At 55.2% G+C, this 20,692-nt stretch overlaps 1 protein-coding gene and 1 long non-coding RNA gene across 7 annotated transcripts in view; one reads left to right on the forward strand and one right to left on the reverse strand.

The window, feature by feature from the left end:
* Positions 1 to 16,588, forward strand: part of MGLL (monoglyceride lipase) — a 248,328-nt gene extending 231,740 nt beyond the window's left edge. For all 6 annotated transcript variants that reach the window (XM_045052040.1, XM_023250085.2, XM_023250083.2 and 3 more), the window contains 2 exons: positions 9,810 to 10,025; positions 13,494 to 16,588. In XM_045052040.1, the coding sequence (XP_044907975.1) occupies positions 9,810 to 10,025; positions 13,494 to 13,619 (342 nt within the window). In that variant the 3' untranslated portion in view covers positions 13,620 to 16,588. The remainder of the gene's footprint in view (positions 1 to 9,809; positions 10,026 to 13,493) is intronic.
* On the reverse strand, positions 15,636 to 18,647 carry LOC123383800. The gene is made up of 2 exons (XR_006594017.1): positions 17,417 to 18,647; positions 15,636 to 17,283 (listed from the first exon to the last, which is right to left on the reverse strand). It is a non-coding gene; the product is annotated as an uncharacterized LOC123383800 (long non-coding RNA).
* Positions 18,648 to 20,692: the final 2,045 nt, after the last annotated feature.

Here is a 20,692-nt window from a genome sequence, read left to right on the forward strand (position 1 = left end):
GTATCTGCCGTGGCCCTCCGGAAGGCTCCTGCCAGGCCTTGGAAAGCTCGGCCATCCCTGAGGCTTTTGACTAATTGTAACCACAGCTAAAGATAGGCCTCAGCCTCCCACTCTGTCCCCAGGACACAGCCTCCCACAGAAATCCCCTCTGAGAACCGGTTATTAACTTTCCAGTGTGCCCAGTTTGGTCAGCCAATTTTATTTTGTGACTCTCCATCACTCCTAGCTTACATTCCCCACAGACGACTTGTCTATTTGGAGCAGCTAAGAATTTACTGGTGCCTTAAAAAAAAAAAAAAAACCCACAAGAGGCCATTAGAATGTCTTTTGTCATGTCTAGCTCCATATGGGGGCAGCCAGCACGGAGCACGACGATGTGACTACGTTGGTCTTGTGCCCTGCCCACGAGAGGTCCGCTAACCTGCCCCCTGCCCCCTCCCCTGCCCCCTCGCATGTTTCTTGCTCACAGCCCTCCTCCCGCTGCAGACTCTCGCAGCCCTGAGCACACAAGCCGGCGGACTTCCTGAAGCCGGTGGACTCTCCAGACTGTCAGGAGTCGTCACAGCTGCCAGCCAGACCGGAGACCTTGACGCGTTCTCCCTGCCCTGCAGCGTCACATCATCCAAGAAGAAAGAAGCCACCAGCTTGGCTGGGTTCCCATGGGAATACCACCTGGGCCAAATGCGCTCAAAGACACCATCGGTCACCTCGAAGCCACCCGGGAGCTAGGATTTGGACCCCCATTTACGGGACGATCAGAGGCAGCCGACTTGCCAAGCCTTGGCGTAAGCGGCCGATCCAGACACCAGCCCCAAACGGGGGACTCTGCCCACCAGCGTCTTCCTGCTCCAAGCCTACCCAAGGGACGTGTGTCTCCTACTGGCAAAGGGAAACCAAAGAACCTGAAAACTGGGATTGTGGGGAAAGGAGCTTTCTCCTCCGATTTTAATTATGGAGAATTTCAAACCTACAGGAAAGTGGACAATAACAGCACAACACAGTCCCACGTACGCTTCCCCGTGATTCACCAAATGGGAAATGTTACGCCATACTTCTTTCATCTGTGCTTACATATGGAAATAGCAATATGGATGCGTAGCTTAAGTCTTTTCCAATTTATTGCGGTAATATACACGGAAGATAAAACCTACCATCTTTTTTTTTCAATATATGAAATTCATTGTCCAATTGGTTTCCATACAACACCCAGTGCTCATCCCAAAAGGTGCCCTCTTCAATACCCATCACCCACCCTCCCTCCCTCCCACCCCCCATCAACCCTCAGTTTGTTCTCAGTTTTTAAGAGTCTCTTATGCTTTGGCTCTCTCCCACTCTAACCTCTTTTTTTTTTTTTTCATTCCCCTCCCCCATGGGTTTCTGTTAAGTTTCTCAGGATCCACATAAGAGTGAAACCATATGGTATCTGTCTTTCTCTGTATGGCTTATTTCACTTAGCATCACACTCTCCAGTTCCATCCACGTTGCTACAAAAGGCCATATTTCATTTTTTCTCATTGCCACGTAGTATTCCATTGTGTACATAAACCACAATTTCTTTATCCATTCATCAGTTGATGGACATTTAGGCTCTTTCCATAATTTGGCCGTTGTTGAGAGTGCTGCCGTAAACATTGGGGTACAAGTGCCCCTGTGCATCAGTACTCCTGTATCCCTTGGGTAAATTCCTAGCAGTGCTACTGCTGGGTCATAGGGTAGGTCTATTTTTAATTTTTTGAGGAACCTCCACACTGTTTTCCAGAGTGGCTGCACCAATTTGCATTCCCACCAACAGTGCAGGAGGGTTCCCGTTTCTCCACATCCTCTCCAACATCTATATCTCCTGACTTGTTCATTTTGGCCACTCTGACTGGCGTGAGGTGATATCTGAGTGTGGTTTTGATTTGTATTTCCCTGATGAGGAGCGACGTTGAGCATCTTTTTATGTGCCTGTTGGCCATCCGGATGTCTTCTTTAGAGAAGTGTCTATTCATGTTTTCTGCCCATTTCTTCACTGGGTTATTTGTTTTTCGGGTGTGGAGTTTGGTGAGCTCTTTATAGATTTTGGATACTAGCCCTTTGTCCGATGTGTCATTTGCAAATGTCTTTTCCCATTCCGTTGGTTTAGTTTTGTTGGTTGTTTCCTTTGCTGCACAGAAGCTTTTTATCTTCATAAGGTCCCAGTAATTCATTTTTTAAAACCTACCATCTTAACCATTTTTAAACGTAGGGCTTGGTGGCCTTAAGCATGCTCACCGTGTTGCACAGTCGTCCCCGCCACCCGTCTCCAAAGCTTCTTCATCTGCCCAAACTGAAACTGTGTCCCGACTAAATAATAACGCTCTGCTCCCCGTCGCCTCCAGCCCCTGGCACCCAGCGTCCCCCTTTCTGTCACTATGAATTGGACTCTTCTAGGGACCTCATACGAGTGTGATCATACAGTATTTGTCCTTTTGTAACTGGCTCATTTCACTGACCCGTGTCCTCAAGGCTCATCCCTGTTGCAGCCTGTGTCAGACTTTCCTTCCTTTAGAAGGCTGGATGCTATTCCATGGCATGGATAGACCACATTTTGTTCATGCATCCGTCTGTCAACGGACACCCAGGCTGCGTCTACCTCTTGGCTGTTGTGAATGAGACTGCTGTGAACATGCGTGTGCAACTGTCTCTTCAAGACCCTGCTTTTGGTACTTTTGGGTTTACACCCAAAAGGGTTTGCATTTCTCTAATGACCAGTGGTGCTGAGCACCTTTTCATGTGTTTACTGGCCATTTGTATATCTTCCTGGGAGAAGTGTCCATTCACGTTACTTTTTCCATTTTTTCAATCAGATGTTTTGGGTGGCATTGTTGTTGCATCGCGGGAGCTCTTTGTATATTCTAGCCATGAACCGTTTGTCAGTATGTGATTTGCAAGTATATTCTCCCATTCTGTGGGTTGCCTTTCTATGTTGATAGTGTTCTTTGATGCACAAAAGGTTTTCATTTTGATGTAGTCCCAATTCCCTACTTTTTTCTCTCGTTGCCTGTGCATCTGGCGTCATGTTCAAGAAGTCATTGCCCAACCCAGGGTGGTGAAGTAGGTACATTGTTTTGGCTGAACCATTTGAAAGTTAAGTTGCAGGCACCCGGGACCCTAAACTCCTCAATACTTCAGTGTGTGTTGCCCAAGAGGAAGGATCCAGAATGAGGACATTCACACATGGCCCCATGCCGTCGTCACGCTTTGGAAAAGTATCAGTAATTCCCTGTCTTCATTCTCTATCTAATCTGCATTTTGGTTTCCTTAGTTGCCACCAACTTTTTAAGACTTGCGGTGACGGGATCTTGCTGTTTGTGACCTGCCGTGACGGAGGTGGTCCTGTAAGATCCCTGTAATTCTTTCTTGTTTCTCTCACTTCGTATTCAATCCCTGGGCCTGTGAAAAGGTGGCTGTGGCCAATGTGACTGCGTGGAGAGTACAGCGGCCGCTTTTCCCCTTCTTTTGGTGACCACTCAGGAGCCGTGTCTGGGTTCGGGGTCACAACTCAGGGAGCTCCACTCTGAAGGAGCCGGCAGGGTTGCCTGTCTGATTGTGAAGATCCTCGGCCCTCCAGAAGGAAGCCCCAGAACCTTGTGCTGGGTTTTTGCAATGTTCAGTGATGCTCAGTAATTCATACGCTCTTGATTCAGCGGTAACTCATACATGTAGGCTAATCCCGATTCATCCCGTGTCTATCCAGAATGGAACCACAGTGGCCTTATTTCTGATGGTTCTTGTCTGGCTCGAGAATTTCAGCCCCCAAGGGTGGGCACGTCCTCCAACAGCCATAGCAGTGACTCGGGCCTCCTGACTTACCTTCAGTCAGCTGAGCTGGGGGGACCTTGTGCCGCATCAGGCAAGACCCTCATCTCCCCTCTGCCATCCTGCAGGTGGCACGTTACACCAACAGGATTTCATGGAAGCCCCGCTTCGGGCCAGGCCTGGAAATACCCGATGAGCCACCCTGTCTTCTGGGGTCACGGCCACAGGGCAGAAAGGTGGTTCTGGAGAAGGACAAAGAGGCAGGCAGCAGGCTCGGTGGGAAGAGTCCGGACCCAGATCCCCGACTCTGTCTCCTCCTTTGTGCCACAACACGACCTTGGAAACCACACAGTGCCACTGATCCATCTTGGAGTGGGGTGGCAGGGGGGTGGGTTTGGCCGCAGCCTGGTGCCGTGTAGACACCATGCCGATGGGAGCTGTTGTTATCACATCAAGCAAAAGTTGTGTCAAAGATACAGGAGCCCTGGAGGGAAGTGCCAGGTTCTCCAACAGTGCCTGGGCGCCTGTCAGTGGGAGGAAACATGTGAACTGGCCCTGAAGAGGGGCCCAGGGGTTTGCCAGCAGACAAGAAGAGGGGCATAGGAAGGGGGATTCTGGAAACTGGAAATGTCAGGGGCAGCCCCAGGCTGTAGGTACAGAGGATGCCTGCCCGGAGGAAGGACAGGAACAGTGATGGCTCACAGTGCCTCCAGGGAGGGAGGCCTCCCAGAGCAAGGGGCAGTGAGCTGAGTGTGGGAAGAGAGGAGAGACTCTACAGGCATCCAGGCCCCAGGGACAGCTGGACAAGGCTCAACAAGAGAGGGTGCACGGAGAGGAGAGCTTGCATTGGCCGCGCCAGGCAAGCCTACTTTCAGCGGGCCGTGTCTTCGGTTCAGGCCGATTCCTATGCTGAGTTCTCGTTCGCCCTGAGGATATCCCATGAACCTGGCACTCATGAGAGCTGGCCTTCGTTGGGGGCGGGGGGCGCTCCTCTCCGGTGCCCAGCCCTTCTTTGTGACATGAAGCCTCTGAGCCTGGTGTCATTCCAGCTGTGAACAGCCCCTCTGCCAGCTGTGGGCCAGCGAGCCCGCTGCGAAGTTTCCCAGCTGCCGCCCAGTGTGCACCAGACCCCCAGAGCCTGAGTGCTGCTTCTCAGACAGACTGGGTTAGAGGAAGGCTCACTCATCCATCCATCCATCCATCCAGTGTCTACCAAGGGCCTCCCAGGGCTGGCCCCAAGGGCTGATGCTTGACTGCCGGGCCAGGCGCACGAACACTGGACTGCAGACTCCGGTGCGCGTGGGGCTGGTGGAGGGCCCCTAGCTTGAGAGCCTGGGGAGCCTGGTGGAGTGAGGCCTGACCTGAGGCCCGAAAGCAGAACAGACCCTCAAGGAGACAAAGAGCACCCGGCTGGGAAAACACTTGAGACAGGAGATGGAAGCCAACATGCGAAGGACAGGATTTTCCCTCATCCAACTCTCTCCACAACAAATTGCCTCTCCTGCCATTCAAGGCAAAGGTGGGAAATGAAGAGATTGTCTCTGCAAAGGCCTGCCGGTTCGTTTTAGGGTCCCCACAGTTTCATAGCCATCCTTTGGGCAGAGTTGCTACGCACTCTCTCTCCAGTATGCCAGAGAAGGTGAGCTGATTTTCCTGTGAAGGAAATGGATGGATTAACAGAGACCTAAAGAGTGGAGGAAGGAGGTGGGAGTCCCAGGATGGGTGGGCTAAAGCTCAGGTGGAAGCATGAGGCTTCCAGAGGAAAAGGAAGGGATTCGAGGGAAAGAGGGTGAGAAAGCTCCAGCTGTAGACACATCTGTAGGTACCTGAGGGGAAGCCTCAGGAGAGGAGGCCTGCTGGGCTGTGTGTGTCTGTCATGTGGAACGACACCTGTGTGTCTGTGCCCAGAGGACACCCCCTTGCCCTTTGGCAGTCCGCGAAGGATCACCTCGTTATCTGTCAGGCCCAGACGTTTCTGGTCCTCACCAGGGACCCAGCCCTTTCTTTTCTGGAAGGGCCACCTCCACAGCTCCTGGCCATCTAAGTGCACAAGACCCACCTTTACTTTCTCTTCTCTAGACAGGTGAGCATAGCCTGGTGAGTGGTTCAGAATGCTAATGTGGAGCCCACCTGCCTACCTTCTTATCCTGGCTCCGCCCCTTAATTACTGTGTAACTTTGGGTGAGTCACACAGCCTCTCTGAGCTTCAGGCTCCTCACAGATAGAAGAATAATACCAGTCCCTACAGAGGTTTCCTGAGAAGCTTCGATGAGCAAATACAAGTAAAGCACTTCATGTAGCACCCGGTACAGAGTTAAGGGCTCCATGTGTTAGTTATTTTTAGTATTATTCTAATTAAAAATGTAATTTTGCATTCCATCACAGAACAGATTTTCAAAAAAATAGGTCAAGAGCTTTGACTGGTGGGGTGGGGCCTAGATTTTGCTCAACCAAAGGTTCAAGAAAACTCCCAGCTGTGGATTGCAGCTATATTTACTGTGCTCTGGGGCAAAGTCTCTTCCCACAGAGAGACCTTGTGCGGAAGTCAGGAGCCCCAGTTGGCATGTTCCTGGCTGTCCAGTTCAACCTTGCTGACGGCCCTGAGAGCCTCAGAAAACCGTGAAGTACTTGACGATTGCTAAAACACACACAGGAGGCCAGGAACATATTCACAGCTTATGAAACTTACAACCCAAAAGGAATTTCAAGGTCCTCCCTGTGGGGAAACTGAAGCCCAGGAAGGAGAAGGGCCTCGCCCAAGATCACACAGCTAGGAGATGTCAGGGCTGAGTGGCCCTCACTCCTCTGGTCTTTCTTATATTGGTCAGTCAACTACCCCAACCAAGAAGAAGGACTTCAAGTCTCAGCGAGTGGAGGTGTCCCCAGAAGTCAGTCATCTGGAACAAAAATTCAGTCACTTGGACTCAGATCCACAGCTTCTGGCTGGTAGGTCCCCAGCGGACACTGTCCTCCACTGGCAGGACCAGCTGTGGTCCAACAAATGGAGGGAGCTGGGCGTGAGAGTACCAAAGACTGGATCTTTGTTACGTATTTTTAATCAGACTTTTTATTTGAAGATAACTGTGATTCACGCAGACTTGTGACAGATAATACAGAGGGATCCCATGTACCCTTCCTCAGTTCCCCCAGTGATGACATCTTGCGAATCTGTAGGACAGTAACTCAACCAGCATACTGACACTGATACAGTCGAGCCCCAGAATCCCTCCATGTCCGCTTCCCTCCCACCTCATCCCTCCCGAACCACTAATCCGTTCTCTCATTTTTGTCATTTCGAGAACGTCATGGAAATGGAATCATACATCTTTTGGGACTGACCTTGTGGTCTCCGGTTTTGAATGGGCTAGTTCTGCAGACCTGTGCTCCGGGCTCGGACCCGGCCGAGGAGGGAGAGCCCTGTCCATTCCTTCCTGGGGATGATAGGACACATTGCTACCCCCAAAGGAGGACTTTGGGCAGATTTAGATCTTAAGCTTTGGGCAGATTTAGATCTCAAGCTCTCAGAAAACAAAGGCTGCCATGACTGGGCCAGAATGGTTACTTGGAGGCAGGGTTGGGCCCTCTGAGCCTCAGCTTTCCACATGGCCCTCCTCTTCCTTCTTGGTCCCAGTTCCCCTCTGCCACTCGCCTTCCACCCTGGCCATGGTTTATACCAGGGGCTGCCCTTTCCCCAACACATCTGGTATGTCCTTCCCCAGGCCCGTAATAGATCATTGTGTAAACAGGGCCTATGTGATCCAGACGTGGAAAAAGGAAGCCAAGAGCCAAGAGCAGGAAACCACTTGATTGTCAGAGCAATTAAACCCAGGAGCAAACTCCTCAAGGGCCTTCACGTGCCCAGGGTGATCTGGGTCAGCAGGGCAAAGTGTCAAGCCGCTTCAGGAGGGGGGTGGTCTAACGGGCTCGGGCCCTGTACTCTCGCAAGGACACAACCAGGGCCCTGGCAGCGTGGAATGGAGTGCTGTCAGCCCGGGGCCCGCCAGCCTGCCCAGACCAGACCACAACAACAGGGTTAACAGGAGAGAGGCTTGTTTCCCTGCACAGTGACTTCTCAGGGCTAATGGCATCCATTTTTTCTCTCTCTTTCCAAGGGGCAGCCCTTGTCCCTGTGGCATCACCTGTCTCTGTACTCCACCCGTGTCTGCCCTGGCAGGTGGGAGGGGCAAGGGTAGGATTAACCTTTCCTTGACCAGAAAGTGCACACTCCCTCCCTACAAGGCTACAAGGGAGGCTGGGAAATGTAGTCTTTATTCTGGGTGGTAGTGTTCCAAACTGCGCATCCAGGGCTCTATAGGGGAAAACAGGAATTGGGTAACTCGTGACAGCCACCTCCTCTGCAAAACAGGGGTAAGAGAGCCATTCCTCATGCAGTGTGTTTACGAAGGTCATGAAGGTTGAATGGGTTGAACGCTCAGAGCCAAACTCGCAGGAGAGTTCAGGAATGAATGTTGGCTACCCTCATTTCTTTTTCCCAAACGAGATCCTGCTCGTGACACCCCGGCCCCGCGCTGAGCACAAAGTATGTGTCCGGTCAGAGGTGCTGCAGTTGCCTTTGTATTTGTTGGCATCAGTTTACGACAGACTTTAAGCCCAGGTCTCTCTGGGGGGCCCCACAGCCCTCTCCCCAAACACGCCTCCATGCAGACCCCGAATGCTCTCCCGCTGTGGCCATGCGGTCAAGCCAGAAACTGCCTGTGCCCTGTCCTGGCCAGTCTCTCATCCTCTCAGTCCCCAAGCAGATGGCCTGGCCCTGCAGGAGTCAACACCAGCTCAGCTGCAGGAAGTGGTTAATCCATCTCGCGTGGCTTTTCACAAATGGTCTGGTGTGCCATGCTCAGTCCCCAGCATGAGATCACTCCAGGGATGGCAGGGGCGACCCGAGACAGCCTGTCCCTTCTTGGCCCGGATCCAGGATTCTGGCGGAGGCCCTGTAGGGGGTGGTGAAGAAGGGGAGATGTAGCCCCCACACCTGGAGGGTCAGAGTCAGAGTGCAGTGGATTCTCTGGTGGCCTCACGAGCATCTCTTCCCGGAAGCTTCATCCCTGTGGCTTCTCTGCTCCCTCACCCAGTCCTGACACCACAGGGCACTTCTCCAACTGGCTAAGTACCCACTGGCAAGGATGAGGAAACTGAGCGGAGGGGCGTTGTGGTCTCACACCTTCCCATATGGGCCTCAGAGAGTTCTAGAAACTTGTTACCCAGATTCTGTGGGGCAGATGCCCCACCTCGGGCCAGAGTGAGCAGGCACCCTCAGAGGCAGAGGAGTCCAGCCAGAAGGTAGGGAGAGCAGGACAGGGTGCCAGGGCAGCCCCACCAACGGCTGGGTGGACCTCCACGTCAGACCCGCCTCTAGGCACATCCCGTGAAGGGGCAGATACGGCTGAGGGTGCAGGTGTGGTGACAGGCTCCTTGTCAGGGTGGCGGGCGACCTCTGCGGCCCAGACCTGCCCCGGGCCTTGCTTCTCCCGAAGTTGAGGGGGCAGTGCCCTGCCAGGGGCCTTTGGCACCCCTCGCAGCAGCCCCGGGCCTTCCAGCAGAGCCCCTCCTACCCCCGCACTCAGCGTGTGCTCCTCACCCACGCCCACCAGGCAGACAGAATTCCAGGTGGACAGACTTAGAAAAAACAGAATCCACGCAGATCAACGCCAAAACCTCTCCAGAGCTACTCCTGACTGAAATCATCAAAGCAAACGATATGATGCTGCTTACATCTTTTTGGTGACAAATCAATGCTTGAAACTGTCCATGGGCACGGGTGTGAGTGCGGCATGCAGCGGAGCCTGGAAGGAGGGGGGCCAAAAGTAGTGCAGGTCGGCCTTCTGGAAGGGCTGGCCCTGCTCCTGGCTCTCGCTCGGCACCCACAGCCCAGAGGAGCGGACGTGACCCGAATCAGCCGTTCAGGCCAGAGCAGGAGGAAAGCTCCCAGGAAACAGGTCCGGGCCCCTGGACTGGAAGCCCCCTGCCCAACATTTCATGGATCTCTCTCTCTCTCTCTCTCTTTCCTGCAGGTCGACATTTATAATGCGGACCCCCTCATCTGCCGGGCGGGACTGAAGGTGTGCTTCGGCAACCAGCTGCTCAATGCCGTCACGCGGGTGGAGCGGGCCCTCCCCAAGCTGACCTTGCCCTTCCTGCTGCTCCAGGGCTCTGCCGACCGCCTTTGTGACAGCAAAGGGGCCTACCTGGTCATGGAGTCCTCCAAGAGCCAGGACAAGACACTCAAGGTGAGCAGCTGCCCCCCACGTCCCCAAGACAGAGGGAAGGTGGCGTCCCTTGGGCCCCCCCGGGAGAACAAGTACCAGGGATGCCAGGCATCTATTAATTCTGAGCAAGTGCACAAGCCATGAGCTGATTGTTCACATGAACGAGCTTGAGAGGAAGGAGGAGACAGCACTGAGTTGTCGCAGTCAAGAAGAGAACTGCAACCGGGCATGGAGCAGAAAGAGGTCTCCCGAGAGAATGCCCTCGGCTTGGCCGCGACCGAGGGCCAAGGGCGTGTGTTCTGCCTGGCCTCCCTACGTGTTGGCCTTACGCACCAACAGCAACAGCCTCAGCCTGGCTGCCGCCCCCGGGGGCTCTGGGCGCAAAGGTGCAGGGGGCCTGGTGGGATCTGGTCTGCAAGGGAACCCTCAAGAGCAGAGGGGACAGCACCTGTGGTGTAGCCACGTGGCACATCACACCCGATAGACTGCAACGGACTAACTCAGAGCACCTTTCAAGATGGCAGATGTAGTTGTGGGGTTGAGAGGGGCCCATTTTGTTTGCCTGATGGAACCGGGCAGAGCCCCAGGTGGAGGAACACCTACTGTATACCCATCAAGCGACAGCTGACCCTGAAGGTGGCGCTCTGCGGCTGGTTAGGCAGACACACCCCTAGGGTGCAGCGCATTCCCCAACAGACGTGTCCTTGACCGTGCCACCACAGCCCGAGCAACCGAGTGCAGGGGCCCCGCGTCCAGGGCCATTTCTTGCTCAGTGTAAGGAGAGCAGGCAAAGTCACACAGAGTCTACACCCACTGAGTGGCGGAGTCGGGATTCGAACTCAGGTCCTCTGACGGAGCCCCTGCCGCTCGCCACCCCGCACCTCGCTAACAAAGACGCTTCCATCCCTGCCAACCATCAAGTGCTCCCCTTGCAGCAGTACGAAGAGCAGACCCCGGCTCACACCAAACATCAGATGCAGACTTGTGGATGAAGAACAAGAAGGAGAGCGGGGAGAGGAAAGCTGGCTGTGTTAGTGCCAGAGGGCATGAAAACTCCGGTGGACCTGGCAGCCTGGGTGGGAGCCTCCCGTGTGGCACACCCCAGCCCCAAGAAGACCACTCGGTTACGCATTCACCCGCCTCTCATCCGTGTCTTCTTTAATTCACATACTCATTGGGCACCTACTCTGTGCCAGGCCCGGGGTCCAGACAGGCAGAGTCCGACTCCCATGTGGCCCCCGTCCTAGCCAGATGAGCACTAAGCAGAAACGCGACCAGGATGATGATGCAGGCGGTCGGTGCCAGGGGTGGGCTGGCCGACCGGAGGGACGGTGAAGCCCCTGCTTCAGATGGGGCGCACAGGGAGAGTGGTGGAAGAATGTTCTAGAACGAGGGACAGCACACCAAGACCCCAGGTTGGAAAGATCGGGCTGTGTGCAAGCAGCCAGCAGGGGGCGGTGTGAGCCGAGCAAGGGAGTGGTGGCCCGCGTGCCCAGTCTCGGGACTTTTTCTCTGGGTTGCATGAAGATTCACCTGAGCATTGGAGCTGGAGAGTGACATGTGCCGATTTCAGTTCTCCAGGAGTCCTCACAGCTGCCACGTGGAGGCAAGACTGGAGGCCAGAGACAGGCTGGGAGGGAGCAGGGCAAGCCCTGGGCTGTGGGCTTGCACCAGGGAGGAGACGCGGCTCCCACTTGTGAGACGCTGGGACAGAGGCGTGGGGAATATCCAGAATTCCATTTTGAGCCACCTGTTAGAGGGTCCCGTTAGAAATTCGGAAAAAGAAAGGAAAGCAGGGTCTCCAAAAGGTGCTCACCACCCGTGCTCATGGGGGCATTCTTCACCACAGCCAAGCAGTAGAAGCAACCCAGATGGAATATTATTCAGCCTTAAAAAGGAAGGCAGTTCCGACTCATGCTACAACGTGATGAACCTTGGGGACATTATGCTCAGTGAAATTAGCCAATTGCAGAAGCAGAAACACCATATGATTCCACTTGCGTGAAGCATCTAAAGGAGTCAAAAACCGTAGAAATAGAAAGTAGAATGGTGGTTGCCCAGAGCCCGGGGAAGGAGGAGAGGGAATTTAACGGGAGTTTCAGTTTCGCAAGGTGAAAAAGTTCTAGACATCTGTTGCACAACCGTGTGAAAATACTTAACACTCCTGAGCTGTACACTTAAAAATGATGAAAGTGGTAAATTTTATGTGATCTTTTTTGTTTTTTTTTTTACCACGGTTGAAAAAAAAAAAAGAAATTTGGAGATGCCTATTGGCAGTCCTACAAATAGGCAGTCAGATATACGCATCTAGAGTTCAGAGAGAGATCTGGCTGGAGATTTAATTCCTGAGTCACCGGACAGGGTTACTCCAGGGAAGGACAAGGAGACCCACGGCCACGCCCATGGGCCCTGCCAGCATGCAAAGGTCAGCAGGGCCGTGGGTACAGCCTAGACTGAGAAGGGGCTGGTGGCAAGACAGGAAGAAGACCGTGAGGGCAGAAAGCCATGCAAACCACAAGAGGAGAGTGTTTCTAGAGAGTTCACACTGGTCAACTTTTTTTTTTTTTAATTTTTTTTTTTCAACGTTTATTTTTTATTTTTGGGACAGAGAGAGACAGAGCATGAACGGGGGAGGGGCAGAGAGAGAGGGAGACACAGAATCGGAAACAGGCTCCAGGCTCCGAGCCATCAGCCCAGAGCCCGACACGGGGCTCGAACTCACGGACCGCGAGATCATGACCTGGCTGAAGTCGGACGCCTAACCGACTGCGCCACCCAGGCGCCCCAACACTGGTCAACTTTTGAATGAGCTGAGAAGTCAGATCACACGAGAGCAAAAAGCGTTTCCTGGCTACTGCGAGGGGAAGGTCATGGGAGGGGGTGCCAAGAACACACGCTGAGGGCTGGTGGGAGTGAAAGTCAGGTTGGAATACGCTGAGCACCAGACGGAAGGCAAGGATGTGCAGACAGTGAGTGGAACTCACCCTTTCGAGATGAAGGCCCAGACGGGTCCATAGCTAGAGAGAGAAGTAGAGTCAAGGGAGGGTGTGCGTAAGGAAAGGCATGCTAGAACATGTTGGGACATTTTATTTTTTTTTATTTTTTTTTAATGTTTTTTTTATTTTTGAAGGAGAGAGAGACCGAGTGTGAGGGGGGAGGGGTACAGAGAGAGAGGGAGACACAGAATCTGAAATGGGCTCCAGGCTCTGGGCTGTCAGCACAGAGCCCGACGCGGGGCTTGAACCCACAAACCACGAGATCATGACCTAAGCCGAAGGCGGACGCTCAACCAACTGAGCCACCCAGGCACCCCTAGAACACGTTGGGACATTTTAATTTATTTGAGCTGTCCTCTGATCGAAAGACAACAACAGCATAAAGAGGGGAGTCCTCGGTGCATGGGGAGAGAGCCCGGAGCACCCGCTGGCTCCTCCCTGCCTGTACCTGTCCCTTCCTGTGGCCCTGACTTCCTGTCTCTCCCAATTGCAGATTTACGAAGGTGCCTACCACGTTCTCCACAAAGAGCTTCCAGAAGTAACCAACTCCGTCTTCCACGAAATAAACATGTGGGTCTCCCAAAGGACAGCAGCCGCGGGAAAGCGGTCCCCGCTCTGAGCGAACTGGCTGCGTGACCTGCCCACAGCCGGTGGGTCGGGGAAGTGGGCAGAGGAAGGGCAGAAGCTGGCTTGTCAGATGTGGCTTGCAGGGGGCAGGGGTGGGGATCACAAATCGGAGGGATCCCTGGCACAATTTACTTTAAAACAAGACATCCTTGTCTTATATCAGGCTGTCTGTCACTGGATCTACATCAAGGGATAGACACTTCATGCACAGAGAAGGGCCACAGGCAAGTTTCCCAGGGAGAGAATGTGCTCAAATGCCCTTAACACCAAGCAGAGCCTCTGCCCTGCCTCTCCCAGCCCCCACAAGGTTCCCAGGAATCCCTGGTGTTCCCCGGACACCTGACCGCAATAATCAGAGGAGTCTCCCCTCCTGCCCCCCCTCCAGCCCCCACCCCAAGACCCTCCCCAGCTGGCCTCGCTCTGTGGCCTTTCTCTGGCCGTGGGACAAGGTGGCAGGCGTCACCTCCCCTGGGCAGTCTCACGTGCCCCCCGAGGCCCAGACAATGCCCAGGACTTCCTTGACATGAGGAGCCACCCATGACCCATGTCAGCTCCTCATCAGCCTGGAGCTGGGCTTTGCGATGGGAGGAGGCTTGGCCTGGAAAGAGAACTTGGTCAGGAATCCCCTCCTTCCTGCCAGGGAGCCTGGCAGGCACCCGCTGAGTGCTTTACATATTCGGAGGCCGCCTTCCCTCACGTGACTAATTTGACCTGACACTCAGAGAGGGAGTGTATTCAAGATGAAGCATCTAATATATACTGTATATTCTAAAGCAGAGACTCTTTGGGTGGGTGGGTGGGTGGGACCGAGGGGGGCTTGAAGCTATGGGAGCCTGATGCCCCCGCACAGGAGGGAGACAGGCTGGCGGGAGGGCCCTGGTTAAGGCGCTAAGGTGCAACCCCCCGAAAGCGGGGCCCTGGAGCGCCAGCAGTGGTCGGTTACGGGCCCATCCCTGGTCCAGGCCCACAGCCGCCCTGGGAGCCTCGGTGCTGGTGGCACAGCCACCTCTGGTGGCAGAACGAGAGAGTCCCGACTCGGTGGCCCTGCCCAGGACTGCAGGCCCCGGAGGCCACAGCGAGGCTGGCCCCGGGCGACCTTTCCCAGCAGAGGGCCCAGCAGCGCCTGACCTGCCTTTCTCAGGTGCCGACCCCCGAAGGCCCGCCGGTGGCCCTCACTCAGCGCCAGCAATAAACGGGGATCACCGCCCACTGCAGAGTACTTTCACTTTCAAGCGGGACTGCTGTTACCTCATGAGGCTCTTCGTCAACCAGGACCCCGGGTCGGGGTGGAACCATTGGGGGGCACCCACTCGGCCGCAGGGTACAATCCGGGGGCCCCAAGGCCCCAGACGAGGCGGCCGCTCCCCTGCCAGGCCCTCTGACTTTGGAGACTGCGAGTTGGGGCTCCCACCCCTCTTCCTTCGGCAGTGGGAACCGCTGCCTTTCACCCCCTGTTCTTCTGAGGCTTGGTCTGGATGTCCGGAGCGGGGCATCCGTCGCGCTCTCCGTCCGCGGGCCCTGACCCCACCACGGCGTAGCCAAGAGCGGGGCACCCTCCTCCGGTGGGCAGACCCCAACCCCCAGCTGAAAGTCATGCTTGCCCGGGGGCCGGGGTTTGTGCTCTCCTGCCCCTCCGGTGGGGGAAGGGCACGGGCAGGGCCCACGTTCCCGAGGAGGGAGGCTTTCATTGCCCTGTCTTCCTTCTCTGGCTTCTCTTCGAAGGAGAAAAATGTAAAAAATGCACTGAGAGAGAAGGTCAGCCCTGGCCTGTTCAAGCTGGGCCACTGGTGAGTGTTTCTGCTGCTCAGCGGAGAAGCAGAAACTCCCCCCGCAGACCCCCAAGCCTTGAGACGCCCCTGAACCCAGATCTGGAATTCTTGCCCGGAGCTGTGATAGCGCGGGTCACACAAAGTCCCCACGCCCCCCCATCCCCACGGCCTCTCCGAGAAGCGTGTGCCGGCCAGGCTATTTCCCAAATTAAATATCAGGCACGTGGTTTGACCGGGAATCTTTTGGATGCATGAGTTTATTTATATGAAAGCTCTAACAGAGATTATACGAAAGCTCTAAATCAGTCACATTTGCATATCTGGTTAAAGACTCGCCTATATTAGAACAAAGAATTATTTGGAAGCAGGAGTGTCTCCCAATCTAGGAGGGGACGGGGACATTGACAGGCCACCCCACCTGCTGAATAGGAGCAGGGGTGGGAGCTGGACACCAGCTGTGTCTGGAGTCCCACGCGGGGCCACGCCAGTGCCACGTGCCCGCCTGTCCTGGGACAGCTGTGTGAGTCTTGAACTGAGTTCGTGCTCAGTGTTGACGGCTCCATGCTCCATGCTGACATTCGGAACTTCCAAGTCCTGCCTTCGCCACGACGGAGAGCTGGGTCTGGAAGGGAAGGAAGCTGGGTCACACGGGTCCCGGCCTCGAGCAGGTGGGAAGATGGATTCCGGAGATGCGACGGGACGACCAGTCGGGACACTAGGCCCCAGCGCTGTTGTGGATGCAGCACCTTCCCCCTGTAACTCGGAGGTCACGCCGGTCCGTATGGAAATGGGTTTCATGGCTGACAGTCTTTCTGGGAAGAGATGCCACCTGTAAGCAGGAAGAGGGGGGCGCTGCTCCTTTGCAGGGAGGGGGGTGGATGGTCTCCGGCCCTCCCATCCAGCTTCTGGGGGGCACGGGGGCTCGCAGTGAGAGCACTGAAGGAGGCCACAAAAACCCACCTGCTCTGCTCCGCACCCGTGGCAAGGTCCCACGCTACGTTTTCTTTCTTTCACAAATCGCTAACATAACCCATTGGGGTCCCCGTGATTTTCTAAGCAGTTTACCAGTTACTGTCTGTGTTCAGCCGCATCCCTACCTGTGTACCGTTACTGGGGACTCGTGATCAGCTCAGAACTATCAAAGGAACCATGTACGCCACAGCTAATCCTAATAAACCGGATGTTTTCTGCATGGTGGTGCCGTCTGTCTGATCCGAGACTACTCCACTCCCTGTACGGGGAACAGCAGGCCCTCTGGCAAGGCGGTATTGCCGTCTGGGCTGAGCCGGTCATGTGATTCAAGCCGGCCTGTGGGGCCTTGATTTTCCCTTCTCCGTGCTTGGGGACCCGTGCCGGAGCAGACCACATGCGTGCTTTCTCCCAACTCCGCCGCCGCCCGTCCCAGCTCTGAACTCCCCGGCACGACCCCTCTCAGCTCTCCTGCTCTGCACACCCTCCTCCGCTTGGCGTCTGTCCCCTGGTCAGCTCCGCCTCAGGAGCAGGGCGACGGGCCACTTCCCTCTGGCCCCACTGCTGTCGCCTTCTCCTCCCGCCAGGTGGCGACAGCACCCTTCTCAGGGGGTGGTGCCCTTTCAGTCTTCCCCACACGGTGGCCAGAGGGGGCGCTAGTGAGTCACAGGCGGCCCTTCTGGCTCATAACAGGCCCTGACTTCACCCTCTTCCTCCTGTGTCCACTGCCCCCCCCCCGCCCCCACACACCAGCTTCCCTTGCTGGCCTTTGTGAGGCCTTTCCTTACCACCTGGTCTAACGCCAGCACACCTACCCTGGCTCCTTCCCGCCTTCCTTCTCCCCAGCACGTTATTGCCATCTGCCATGATCCGTGTTCTGCTTGACGCCTCGGTAACTGTCCCTCCACCAGAACTGAGCTGCAGGAGGGTGTGTCCTGCATTAGGCCTCTGGTCTCCAGGGGTCCCCGTTAAATACCTGTCCAATGAGGGAGGGAAGGCAGGCTGCAGCAGGCACCTGGGGCTGCCCCCAAAATGACAGAGGGCCACAAACCTGCCAGTCAGTCCAGTGCCTCCCAGCTGTAGGGCAGGAAAAGGGACAATGAGAGCACAGGGGACCAGCTCAGAGGCAGCCCTGCAGGAAAGCAGAAAGAGGAACAGGAGTGGGGTGCACCGGTCCTGTGGCGAGGGGGCTCAGGGCAGGGCTTGGTGGGGGGAGCTCAGGTTGGCACCCACAGCAGCAGCCAACCAAGGCTAGTGTGATGAAGGGGTCCACCGGGGTGGGTGTAGCATCAGGACTAGCCACAGGGAGCCCTGACGGGGGAGAGGGGGGTGCCAGTGGAACACCCTGCCTGGGGAGCAGGGTGCCTGTCAGGCTGTGGCCTCAGGTAGAGGACACGGCCATGATCAGAATGGAGGCTAGCAGGGAGGAGCAGCAGCCTGGCCTCTTTCTCCTCCCACCTTCCCCTCTCTCTGCCGGGGAAGCATTGAGCATGTGGCCCTTGGTCCAAGGTGGCTGCTGCAGCTCCTGCCACTGCGTCCTCATTCCAGCCCACTGGAGGGGAAGAAAGGAAAGGGACAGGCATGCACCTTTCAGGAAATAAATCAGAGACTGCGTTGTCTCAGATCACATCCAGAACCCGGTGGCTCAGCCACAGCCAAATTCATGGGAGGCTGGGAGGCGAGCCAGGTTGCCCTCCGAACAGGACAGGCTGGTATCAGGGGGAGACAGCTGGCTGTGCCCAAGAACCAAGCGTGTGCACTGAGGTTTGCAAGGATGGGATGCCCAGGGTCAGCATCTGCCAACAGGGGGGTGAGAATGAGCTAGAGGTGAGGCAGGGCCCCAACTAAGGCGGGCACAGTGTGGACACAGAAGGGCAGACTGAATCAGTGGCTACTGAAGAGGTAAAACCTACAAGGTTTTATGACCCTTGAGGGCCAAGGGATCCAGAGGGAACTAAGGAATGCAGGCACATCTCCAAAACGCTACAGATAAGAAAAGCTTACAAAGGAGGCTCCACGTTGCTCCTGTTACATCTTCCAGGAGAGAACGGAAATTCACATCGGGTGAGCGGCCACTCCTGATGGGAGCTTCCTCATAGGCACCCCAGTTTCTCCACGAGCTTTGGGTGGTTGGTAGTGTTGCTCTCATCTAGGTAAGGCGGGGTGGGGCGCCTGGGTAGGTCAGTCGGGTGAGCATCTGACTTCAGCTCAGGTCACGAACTCGGGAGCTCGTGAGTTTGAGCTCCGTGTCGGGCTCGCTGCTGTCTGCCTGGAGCCTACTTCGGATCCACTGTCCCCACCCCCCCACCCCCCCCCCCACCACCTTCCCCTGCTTGCACGCACGCTCTTTCTCTCGCAAAAATAAACATAATAAAAATAGACTGGTAAGGAAGCCGGCTCTGTGGGACTCAGTGATTTGCTCTAAGCCAGTAACTGAGCTCCAGCCCAGGTGTCTGGGACCCAGGTGCAGGATACCTCCCCAGCACCTCCAGGGGAAGGAAGGCAGGTGACAAAGCCCCAGGTGCAGAGTGCCAATGCAATGCTCAGCTTCTACCACCAGTAGGGCCTGGTATTGCCTGAGGGTGGCCTCCTGTGCGGAGGCAGAAACTCCCAGGAGCCCAAGGGCCCCAGAAGTCCCTCCTTCTGAGGCCTGCCGGTCAGACTTTTCCCAAGAGAGACATCTTTTTTGCCTTCAATGTGCCTGCCCCTGGTCATGGCAAGAGCATTCCTAACCATGATGCCAGTGCCCAGATGGCAGCCCAGCCCAACCTGGGTGCTGCGGCCCGCTGCGGTCACATGGGAGATGAAGGGCTGTGCAGTTTTCCACGGAGAGGTAACAGCATATGCAAAGCCGTTGCTCTCTTTTTTTAAATTTTTATTTGTTTTTCAGGTGGGGAAGGTTTTATAGCATGGATGAAAAAAACATTTTGTATTGTCATCACAGACTTGCCTCACGTAATGACTGTTTGGGTCGGGACAGGACCAGAGAGAGGCCAGCCGAGGCACTTGCCCCGGGCACAATGTAAACGGGCCCCAAGAATCTTATAATACACAAGATACGTTAATACTTTTAATGTGATTTAAAAAATCAAAAGTAATGGTAGGGGCGCCCGGGTGGCTCTGTCGGTTGAGCGTCCAGCTTCGGCTCAGGCCATGACCTCACGGCTCGTGGGTTCGAGCCCCGTGCCGGGCTCGCTGCTGTGAGCACGGAGCCCACTTTGGATCCTCTGCCCCCCCACCCCAGCCCCTCCCCACCTATCAAAAATGAACAAACATGAAAGAAAAAGTAACGTAAAACAAACTCATGATGCACCAAACAGCAGCATTTCAAATAAAGACAGGGTGAGGATGACTTATGTTGATTCCAGCTCCAGCAGCACTCAGCACAGCACCTTGCCGATCCCGCCTCCACCCCTGCCCGCCAGTGCTCCTGTCTCTTGCTGGGGGTGCACCGGGCCGTCCCTACGTCACATCTTACGTACAAGCTCTCTGTTGCTTTTCCAGCGTTGTTTATTTTGTCTGTGCCCAGCTGATCTATGCTTCCCTCTGTGAGAAAAGTGGGGAATATCCCGAATGGGGACAGAATGCATATATTCCCTGACAGATTTGATGGAAATAGTTTTCCATTCAGCAGGAATGAATTGAAGTTGTTAGGGGAGGGACAGATGTGCTTCTGAATCGTAAATGTAGCACAGCCACACTCTGAGCGCAGCACAGACATCACACGAGAGCCTCAACCCTCAGTCTGTGTTTCTGAGCCCGGGCTTGTGGGGAACACCCCAAGGCAGGCTGAAAGTCCCCCGCATTTCCCCGTGTGGACAGAGGCTGTCCCGAGCATCCTTACGGCCAAGGGAAGTTCTGCGACACCCGCTTTGTCACTTCCTTCCCCGCTTGGCTCGCTGAGGCCGTCCTTCCTCCTTGGTTCCTGTTTGTCTGCCATGCCACACCGAACGCCTTTGTACACAAAGCCTTTCTCCTCCTCAGACCACAAGTATCGGGGAAAATGTCGAAGGGGTGACTGAGCTGGGGAATGCCTAAGGCCCTGCTGCTGAGGGGACCTCAGCCCCGGGGAAGGTGACTGTCCTGACCCCAATGGCGCCCCTCCCCATTCTTGCTCTGTCAGTGAGCTGCTAAGGTATCACTTCCAGAGGCTTCCCTTTAAATCCTACTCCTAGGGGTGCCTGGCTGGCTCAGTCGGTTAAGCGTCTGACTTTGGCTCAGGTCATGATCTTGCAGTTTCTAATTCTCTCTCTCTCTCTCTGCCCCTCCCCTGCTCGTGCTCTCTCAAAAATAAACATTAAAAAAAATTTTAAATCTCCTCATGTAT

The sequence above is a fragment of the Felis catus genome, chromosome A2 (assembly GCF_018350175.1).
Source record: "Felis catus isolate Fca126 chromosome A2, F.catus_Fca126_mat1.0, whole genome shotgun sequence".
Taxonomy (NCBI): domain Eukaryota; kingdom Metazoa; phylum Chordata; class Mammalia; order Carnivora; family Felidae; genus Felis; species Felis catus.